Genomic DNA, 10,928 nt, shown 5'->3' on the forward strand with positions numbered 1-10,928 from the left:
CATGTTATACTATTACAGAAGCTTACCGCCGTGAACCCTGGGCACACTTGAGTTGATCCTTATTATGTTTTTGGTTGTTTACTATCGTAGAAATTCATGACCCGTTGTCATAAGATAGTGGGTATGCTTGGGTGCGCTCACGCGGCCAGCGTCCATGATCCTGCTCATGGAGGGGCGATGCGTGCCTTCGCTTCATCGCGCCACGCCGGTGGAGCCTCATCATCTCGTGTTGTTGAGCAGCAAGATGGAGAAGATCATGAGGAAGAGGAAGAAGAAATGGAGGAGGAAGAGGAAGAGGAGGAGGACGAGGAGGAAGAGGAAGAGGAGGAGGAGTATGACCACGATGACGGGCCTCCACCGACGCAACCAAGCCAGGGGAAGAGGGTATCTCATCCACACCAAGATGTTTTGAGCCCATCCCCGTTTCAGAGACCGGTTCCTCGTCGTCGCACGAAGAAGCCGGACGAAACCCGCTCGAAGAGAAACGAGGAGCGTACCGCAAAGAGGGGCAGGAGCAAGTGATAGGTCATGTTAGTGATGTCGTTTTAGTGCAACTTGTCGTGAGCAAGAACTTGTATGCTATGCTAGTGATGTCTATTTGATACCTTTAAGCTTTGTTGCGATGTCGTTTTGCTACTTTCAAACTATGTTGAACCTATTTGACATGTCAATTTGCTACGTACAATGTGTGAGACCATCATATTTGCTATCTACAATGTGTGGACCATCATATTTGCTATCTAATTGTTGTGTTGTTTATATTTTTGTCACCGAAAGGACCAAAGAAGTTGTGTAAAAAATAAGTGACAGACACCCTACCACCGAGAAGCATGCGGTAGGGTCAGCCACCCTACTGCCAAGCATAAAGGCGGTAGGGTGTGGTACCCTACCGCCAGAGGAAATGCATTCCTCATCACAGAACTGAGTGCCATGCGCGCGGCCCTGCCGCTGAGCCCTACGGCGGTAGGGTGTGGTACCCTAACGCCTGGGGAAACACATTTCTCGTCACAGCACCGATGGCGTGCGACCCTACCGCCGTGACCTGTGACGGTAACCTTAGCTAGCCTATCGCCGCGACCTGTGGCGGTAGGACCATTACGCCACGTGGCCTCAATGCGGCTGGTTGACGGCGGCCGCCGTTAACCTACTGCCCACCTCTAGTGGCGGTAGCCCGTATATGCCTACCGCCGTGATCCCTGACAATGGCAAAATGGTCAGATTAAAAAAAAATAGGGCTTGATCCTGAAATTCTTTGCTAAAAGGGTCAAAACATGAGAAATTGCCGTGGTGGGATAGTGTTGACGATAGCCGCCTAATTGCGCTTGTGTCCCGTCGTCGTTTCCTGGGGTAAAGCTGAGCTGAAAACAACGTACATACGTGCGTGCTCCGCCGAACCATCCGAGAATCCGAGGCCCGTGACGAGGACAGGACCCGGCCAGTAGGAAGCGAGTCAATGCACGGGTCCGGTGGTCGGTCCGTCCATCCCATCCCCTGGAAGGCTGGAATGGGTGATGGCGCTGCCCGTCACCGGAAGGCAGCCGGGCCGCTGCTGGCTCATATGGGAGCCGATATAATGGAAGCGGGAGATCGTACGTTGTTATTGACCAATGACCAGAGACGGAAAGTCGATCTCATTCATTCGTATCCGTGGACGGCCGAACTGAGATCGCACGGGAAATGCGACCTTCCTGCGGAAAAGAAAGGGATTGGCCTGGGCCGGCGTCCCGTCCCAGTAGTTAATCCCAATCCCGGGATATGAGGCACAGCCATGCACGCATGCTTGGGCATCAACGCCGAACCACAAAGTTGAGAAACCGGTGCCTGCACCGGCCGTGCTCCGGTGGCGGTGGGAGCCGGGGAATCTACGTACGCGTTGCGGTTGCGCCGACGGTGCCCGCGACGGTCCGACGGGATGAGAACGAGAGAAAAACATGTGTGCGCGTCTGGTCAAGCTTCCCTGTCTGCCAGGGTAGTTCAGCATGCTAGCTGTGGTAGCAGGACTAGTCGTGCAGATGCGAGGGGGCCGTGGCTCTTTTGCAATTGATTGCTTGCTTGGACTTTCTACACTAAACACCTCTTTCAATTCAAAGTTTATGTTGCAAAATAATACCACCTCCGTCTAGGTGAATAAGTCATTCACGTAGTTCTAGACCATCGATTTGAGGAATTAAATATGCGTTATATGTCATAAAAGTATATCATTAAATTTCTACATGGATGTAGTTTCTAAATATATATTTTTTATCACATATAATGTATATTTAGATAGTTAAATCGTCGACCTAGAACTACGCGAACGACTATTCGCCGAAACAGAGGTAGTATACTGTACGTAGTAGCGCCAGATATAGAAAGAGATTTAACATCCTGATCAATCTCCAGTTCCTAGTCTATTCTATTCTATTCAAATCAAATCAGATCAAGGGGCTGTTCCATGTTCGTTGAGGACGAGTGGGACGGAACACCGTGCTGTTTTTCCCGTGACGGTGGCCGGTGGGTGCAGTGCAGGCGTGCGGCGCAGGAGATACCCAGCCTAGCCAGGCGAGGACAACGTGGCCCTTTGGCGAGGCAGGACGGACGGGCCCACACGTGACCGTCGGCTGGCCCACTTGCCGCCACTGACATGCGGGGCCCAGCGGAGGGACAGCTAGGAGAGGACACAGGAGGACCAACCTCGGCGGCTCCGGCCGCTCTTTTGTTCCACGGTCGCCGTCGGTGGGTCGGGCGCGTTGTGATTCTTCGCTCCTCTGTCATCGCGTGGGGCCCCGTTTGATCTTCTGGTTAGAGAAGAAGGGTGGGGCCCGTTGCTAGATGGCGCACGTGGGGGAGCCTCCCGGCCGTGCTGCGCTGGGATGGCTGGCCCCCGCTCCGGGCTGGACGGTTGTTGTGTGCTTGTATTTTGGGTTAGGTGCGCTCCTTTGAGTAGAAAAAAAAATAGAATTGCGAACGAATTAAAGCCTTTGTGTTTTTAGAAAAACTAATAATAATGTACGTGCAATGCACGTTTATATTAGATAGGATATTAATTGTATGTTATATTAGGTAAGATATATCTGTTGCACGTTGGTATTTGGGAAGATATCAATTACTTTTTCGCGGGAATTGTAGGATATTAATTACATGACAGATTTCAAAGAATAGCGTTGAGTCAAAACGTGTTTATAATCAATGTCAGTGATGGGTAATTAGAGCGTTAAACATGTTTGGTGCTCAACATTGGAGCGATTTGAACCGCTAGATAACATGATTTGACAGTCGAAATGATCTGGATCTGCCCATTTTGAGTTTTTTTATATTGGTATAGATTATCGATCCATTCATGAAACATTAAGCTAGTACAAATAACACAATAAGCAGTGAGAATTGCATCCATATCCGTATACCACCGACGACTACAAATACTAGAGCGCGCCGCTGTCATCAACCATCCCTCATCGGACTCAGCTAAACCTTGTTGTGTTACACATTCGTTAAGTCATGGCACTAAGGCCTTAAAGGCCGATGAAGAGAAGCGTACATCGGAAGGATCCAACCAGAACACACACACAAACACGGACAAAACGAAGACCGGAGACAACTAGATCCACCTAAAACAAACGCCGACCGCGAGATCTGCCAGGGACACACCTCCACACGCCCTCCGACGACGCTAGACGGACCACCGGGATGGGGGGGGGCCTTATTCCATCTTCAGAGAGCCGTTGTTGCCTCGTCTTTCTAAGCAGGACACAAACCCTGAACAACCTAAACGTGGGCGATGATTTCCTCCTCCCCATAAAAAACTCTCACGATATTAGAAGCATGATTGGTTTGATGCCAAAATTTGACATGCCAACATTTTGCAAATGCCATGGCTAGTGCTTGGTTGGTTACCATGTTTACTTGCCAATTTGGCAACTTTTGATATTGCCAAATGTTGGCTTGCCAAGTATTGGCAATACCAAATGTTGACATCAAAACCAGATATCCTCTAGGTTTCCTCCTCCTCCTCCCGTCGGTCCGCCTCGCCTCTGATGGCCTCTAGGCCGCGGAGGTGCGGAGGACCTCGGGCCCCGCGGACTGAAGGGACCATGCTTTGTGTGAGGTTCGATACCTTGGTTGGGGCGATGTGAAGGTGGCTACGCCCCCCCTGTAGGAATAATGTCTCCCATGTTTGATCCCCGTTCCAATGGCGCGTCTAACGTCATCAAATGTGTGTGTGTGTGTGCGCGCGCGCGTTTCCTTCGAATCTCACGGGATTAATTGGGTGTCCATCTTCGGAGGGTTTGTTTGGATCCAAGCTTCATTCATGTGTTTGCAGGTTTGATCCTTCTGATTTATGACTCTCTTCATCGGTAATGGTTGATGCTCTGGTGGCGCTGGTCCTGTGGAGCCTTACCACAACTTCCCAATTGTGTACTACAACAAGCTTTGCTCGGCTTCCGTGAGTGAGGAGTGATGACGATCGCGTGCCTTTGACAACTCCAGTCCTTATAGTCGTCAAGAGATGGTCTGAACCTGGTTGTCATTTTTGTTACCTCTAGTGTTCTCTATATTGTCATGATTGATTAGGAACAAATCGAAAGTTTCCCCCGCAAAAAGTAAAACAAAAACAATAGAAATAATCAAGCTATGCAAATTGACCAGTCGAGTCAGATGTGGTATAGAAGGCAACCAACCAATGTATAAATTTGACCGATGAACGCCCAAAGTTGCCTAATGTTTAATATTGGTGGAACACAATAATTTCCCTCTTTATTTACGGGTTTGACTCTTGGATGATACTATTCTTTTTTCCCTTCTTCCTTATCCGTAAAAATGCCTATTTTTAAGGCGTGCACGATGATGATATCTTAGAAGTGTCATGTAGGATAAATATTAAGATGGAGGACAGAGAAACAATAAGAACAATGCATACGTTCTCTTAATTAAGAGATGATATCTTAGCAACTATATCACGCACCACATATTTAGGGAATCTAGTTATTAAAGATAAAACTAAAAAATAACCCATTGTACATAATTTTCCTCCTCCCCATGTGAAATGGCGGTGAGCTTGGGATAAAATTGTCTTATCAGCCACTATACATGCCCTCGGTGCACGCCATTAGCCCTAAAATCATATGTCGTGGAGAGAATTGTTATATGAGAGCCGTGGATAGCATTATAATTTAATCAGATCATTTTCCAAGCTAAATATGATCCTATCCAAGTTTTGTGGAGCTAAAGCTTGGCTACCCTAGTTTGACCAACAACCCTTGTCGCCGCAAAAACATAATCGCACACAAGGCTTCACATTTCTCTAGTGAACCCCTCCCATCTCTGTCCCCTTTGCGCTGCCCCTCTCCCTCTATATAAGCGTCTGCCTCGCTAGAATAAAATCCCCCATATCGTCGTTGCTGGAAATATGCCATAAAGACAATAATAAAGTATTGTTTTTCCATGTTCATAATTAATGTTTATTTTTATGTGCTATAATTACAATGATTATTGAATGCAAGATCTAAAGGAAAACTCAGTTGCATGTGTGGAAACATAAACACCATATAGATCCCTAGTCCCGCCTCTAAGACTAGCACATGTATTGCACATTACCATGTTTCTGTGATCATCTGCATTATTAAAGTAGTAAGGATGTAATTAGTAATGAGAACACATTGTTGGTTGAACAATGGTCTTGGATAAACCCAAATTATGATATATTGAGAGATCTCATCATAACTTAGTCATCACTATTATCATATTATATGTTAACATTTACTCATGACCTTAAACCACGAGAATATCATAAGCCTGCATACCAAATAGTTACATTGGGGGTTTCCAAACTTTGCCTTAACCGGGAGATCATAAATGTAGTTTACGAGTACACCGAAAAACATGTCAAGGTTCCCGTGACTAGGAGATCATAAATGTAGATTTTGTCCTGGACGATGAAGTGTTGCTGAACACCTACTTCCATACGTGTGGATATCATGGAGGGGGCGTCTACTTCAAATCTTGATCGGTGAAAAAATTCTCATGGTTGGGAGCTATAACCTAGTTGCGGGAATCGATGAATCATCACCAACATCTTCTTCCTCGCTACTGTGTTGTTGTTGGTCAAATTGATCTAACATGTCATCTTCATAATGTTTATGGGTGTGATTGTACGGTATGTTGTTGTTGTGTAGTATGGAAGAGGTAGGCGAATACGGATTGTGAGACAGAGGAAGAGGATCAGGGTGTGGCCAACGGCTGGGTCGGCACCATCTTAGCTTGATGTACTAGCCATGCGGTGGCAGCCCCGAAACGCAAGAGCTCTCGCCCATGTTGCTCGACGTCGTGGGCTAAGTAGTTCCAGGCGGCAGTGTCGAGTCCCTCAGTTGTTCACGTCTGTGACCTCGGGGAAGTTTTGTAGGAGGCACATCTTCTCTGCTGCTCACGAGATTGGGAGAGATGGGGTCGGCGACGCCGAATGCTTTGCGGTGACCAGATTGAGAGTGAGTAGGGTTAGGGGATCGATTGGTGTGTTTGGGAGAGAGAAGCGCGACTTGACGGGCTCTCGGCCGGTTTAATGCTTTTTTCTTTCGGTGAAAACCCGAGGCAAGAGAGGACACGCCGAGAACCGATCGTGGCTCGGAGTAAGACAAGAGACAAAACCTTGCATTCTTTTTAAGTAGCAGAGATTATGAAACAACATTTTCTTCTTCATTTATTACCATGGCTTTTACTGAGCCTCTCTTATCCGTAACAAGAAGATCCAACTCTATTTCAAGGATGAGGCTGTTCTTACCCGCAAAAGAAGGCTGAGACTGTTCTCTCACCCCTTCTACCTTATCCGTAAAAAAACCCTATTTTTAGTGCTCGCAATTAGCCTAAAACATTTGTCTTGGAGAGAAATCCATATCTCAGCCGTGTGGCACAGGCCATCAGATTCAGTTTCCAGGATAAATCTGATCCTATCCGAGTTTTGACTAGGCAAGAGCTGGTTAACGGGCCAAGATTACACCGCCGTGGTCAATCGACGACCCTCGCCGCCGCACAAGGCTCCGCATTTCCCCCGTGATCCCCTCCCATCTCCCGATCTCCGGCCCCGTCCTGCCCCCGCTCCCTCTATATAACCGCCCGCCTCGCCACCTCACCGGAAGAAACCCCCCCTTCCATTCCTCCTCCCCTCCTTGTCCCCACCCTCTCTCTCCCTCTCCCTCTCCCTCCGTCCGTCTGCCCGTCCGCGCGCGCTCTGTGCGTTCTTGGGGAGGGGGGAAATGGCGGCGAAGCGCGAGCTGGTGGTCAGCTTCGGGGAGATGCTGATAGACTTCGTGCCGACGGTGGCCGGGGTGTCGCTGGCGGAGGCGCCGGCCTTCGTCAAGGCGCCCGGGGGCGCCCCCGCCAACGTCGCCATCGCCGTCGCGCGCCTCGGCGGCGCCGCCGCCTTCGTCGGCAAGCTCGGCGACGACGAGTTCGGCCGCATGCTCGCCGGCATCCTCCGCGACAACGGCGTCGACGCCGGCGGCGTCGTCTTCGACTCGGGCGCGCGCACCGCGCTCGCCTTCGTCACGCTCCGCGCCGACGGGGAGCGCGAGTTCATGTTCTACCGCAACCCCAGCGCCGACATGCTCCTCACCGCCGACGAGCTCAAGGTCGACGTCATCAAGAGGGTACGCTCCCGCCCCGAATCACCATCACACCACCTACTAGATTCTCTCCCTTCCGTGCGATCTCGTCATGCCGTTTCTTGCCCCGTCCCCCGACCGCGCGTGATCTGGGGGAACCAGCTCGATCCCGTCGACCGTAGTGGAGTGAATCTTCGCCCGGTTTCTTGGATCTGGACGCCGGCGCTAGGTTTCTTGTGCCGATTCGGTGCGCATTAGGTGGCGGCGGCTGGAATTTTCCCTTGTCCTGTTCCTGCACCTAATAAAGGTGTCCTTTTCGTTTCGTGTAATTCGGGTGCGCATGGGCGCTGAATCTTCCGTGGAATCCAGACATTCCTTGGCAAATAAGGCGCCTTTGGTGCTCGTCTTGGGCGGATCTTGTTGCGCCTTCTGGTTGGTACTTGTTCCTTTGCTGGATCTGATCATGCGATGCACCCTCACTGACGTGCATCAAATCGGGGGGTGGCAAAATAGCTAATCTTGGGATGGCCGTTATATATGAAACAAATCATTTTTGTGGTTCTTGGATCCATCGGCCGGCCAGGCCGGCCGGCCAAGTATGATACATTACGAATCCGTGTGATGCACAATAATTTAGAGTGTCCGCTGGTGACAGATAGATCAGTTCTTGTCTTGGTTAGTAGAACTTATGAAAAATATTTGCATATTAGTATTAGGTGTTTTGTACTGTCAGACTGCCGTAATTTTAGAATTGTGCATGTCAGGTGAGCTTGGGTTCCTTTCTATGTAGTATAATTTTGTGACCCAGAACTGCCACATATCTGGTGGACCTAGATGTTTCAACTTTTTTATTGGTAAATTTGTGCTCTGCATGCAGAATTTATAAGAAAGTGTTCCAACTCTAACCTAGTATCAATTTGCATTGCAGAGTCTGTACTGAACTGTTAATTTGTTGTTTTGTTGTGAAATTTTCTGTACTGCAATGTTTTATTTCTTTGAGGGAAAATGTCTCACAACTTGTGATGCACCCAGGCTGCAGTCTTCCACTATGGATCAATAAGCTTGATTGCCGAGCCTTGCCGGACAGCGCATCTGCACGCCATGAAGGTTGCCAAAGAGGCCGGCGCGCTTCTCTCGTATGACCCGAACCTGAGGGAGGCATTGTGGCCATCCCTTGAGGAGGCTCGCACCAAGATCTTGAGCATCTGGGACCAGGCAGACATTGTCAAGGTCAGCGAGGTCGAGCTCGAGTTTTTGACTGGCATCAACTCGGTGGAGGACGATGTCGCCATGAAGCTGTGGCGCCCTACCTTTAAGCTCATGCTTATCACTCTTGGAGATCAAGGATGCAAGTACTATACCAAGGTATGTCTGATGAAATCCATGTTTTGTTGCTATGTTCTAGAACTTTTGCACAATTACCATTCAGACTTGCATGACTTAGTATGTAATTGACACTTGATCTTTGTTGCATTTGATTGTAGGATTTCCGTGGAGCTGTCCCATCCTACAAGGTACAGCAAGTCGATACGACAGGTGCTGGTGATGCATTTATTGGTTCTCTGCTCCGAAAAATTGTCCAGGATCCATCGGCATTGCAAGTAAGCTTGCCTGCAAACACCTCCATACTAGTTTCAATTTATATTTATATATACCTGTATAACCTTGGTGGTTGACTAATTCCATATCTGGTGGTTGCCGCAGGATAAGACAAAGCTTGAGGGGGCGATCAAATTTGCCAATGCATGTGGAGCAATCACCGCCACGAAGAAAGGGGCAATCCCTTCGTTGCCCAAGGAAGACGAGGTGTTGCGGCTGATGGAGAAGGCGTAGACGCGGCTTATGATTTCCAGTAGCTTCGAATTCTGCAAATTGTATTGTAAGCTGTTCTGGATCTCAGGAGCAAGGTGTACTCCTCCCAGGATACCCCTGCCTTTTTGTTTGCTCCCCTTTATGGAAGGGTTTTTGTTTTGGAATTCTTCTTATCTGAATAAGCAGGTCCTTCAATATTACCGTGTCATTTCTGTACCAAGTCCTTGATGGTAGTGTTCATTTTTCCTTGTTCTGTCATGTTATTTGGGTTCCAACTGTATTGGGAATTTGTGGTGTAGCCCCTGAGGTGGTTTCTGTTCTCAATTTTTGACAAACGAAACGCATGTACAACGCTGATATGTGATTTTGCGAAAAGTGTTGTGATGCTCCTGGCAAGTAATATTTCAGCCGTGGCGGATGATATTTGAATCAACTGCTCTGAAATCTTGATAAGTAAATTCTGTTGATTGGCCGCATCTCTGTTCCGTTTCTGAGCTTATTTTGGATGCTGAAAATGTGTTATCTTGTAACCTTACTGTGCTATTGCCTGAAGTGGATGGTTGCTGAGGCATATGTGCTGTATTTGCTGGGCATTTTCATATGGTTGCTTTCTTGTTTAGTTGACGCAGATCCAGAAAGTTAGAAGTACTTTGCACTTTACCAATTTTTTATGTGAAGTTTGAAGTGCAATAAAGGAAGCAAAAAAGTTGCAAAGAACCTTAGACGGCACGTTCCCAAAGCTATAGGCTGCTTTAACTTTACATTATATGATGATTATTTATTCGCTGCTTGTATAGTATATACTTTAGGTAGGTGTTTTGACTGATTAGAGGATTATCATGTTGTTTTGGACCATACCACTTCCAGGCATTGATTCCAGGGGACAAGATCTATAGTTCTGAAGAAGCAAACACTCGATGGATGTTTGTATGTTTTTCGTTCCTATTTAAGCTGATTTATTGACCAACGAAAAATTATCTCCTCTACATACGAACCAATAGAAAACAGGCTATGTTTTGTTCTAATAAGGAAGTTGAGACAGGTTAGAACATGATATAAAGAAAGAATGAAGATGCAAGCAAACTTAACATTCTCCAGCCCGTTGATTCGCCAAAACACCTCCATCGCGCGTCGTCGGTTTCAAGAGCCGGAGCCGTGCAAGCGGGCTTTCTGGCAGCGACCCGACTCGACTCGGCATCGGCGCCGCAGCCGCAGATACCCGCGTCGCTTTCTCCCGTTCCGCATCGGGTTCTTGGTACACGTGACAGCGCGACTGAAGCAGGCATCGTTTCTCGGGAACGCATCGTCGTTCTGCGGATATCAGACGATATCCATCACAGACCGATTGGCGTCGTCTATCGTCCCTCTGGCTCGCGCGATGCAAGTGTCGTGGCGTCGTGTCGAAGGTAGAGTGGCGGCCGGGCGGACACACGGCGATAGTTAAGTCAGTGCCCGTGAACGGCAGAGGAATTTTGGCGCGGTTTTTCGGCTCTGCATTTTGTGGGAAAGCAAGCTCGACGGTGAAATGAGAGGTTTCTCGTC

The 10,928-nt window shown here is 48.3% G+C and overlaps 1 protein-coding gene across 1 annotated transcript; it reads left to right on the forward strand.

The window, feature by feature from the left end:
* Nucleotides 1-7,049: 7,049 nt before the first annotated feature.
* Nucleotides 7,050-9,594, forward strand: LOC125543678 (fructokinase-1). The gene is made up of 4 exons (XM_048707107.2): nucleotides 7,050-7,619; nucleotides 8,607-8,939; nucleotides 9,059-9,175; nucleotides 9,279-9,594. The coding sequence occupies exons 1-4, from the start codon at nucleotides 7,227-7,229 to the stop codon at nucleotides 9,405-9,407; spliced, it is 972 nt and encodes a 323-aa protein (XP_048563064.1). The 5' UTR covers nucleotides 7,050-7,226; the 3' UTR covers nucleotides 9,408-9,594.
* Nucleotides 9,595-10,928: the final 1,334 nt, after the last annotated feature.

The sequence above is a fragment of the Triticum urartu genome, chromosome 3A (assembly GCF_056163025.1).
Source record: "Triticum urartu cultivar PI428250 chromosome 3A, HENAU_Tu73, whole genome shotgun sequence".
Classification (NCBI taxonomy): domain Eukaryota; kingdom Viridiplantae; phylum Streptophyta; class Magnoliopsida; order Poales; family Poaceae; genus Triticum; species Triticum urartu.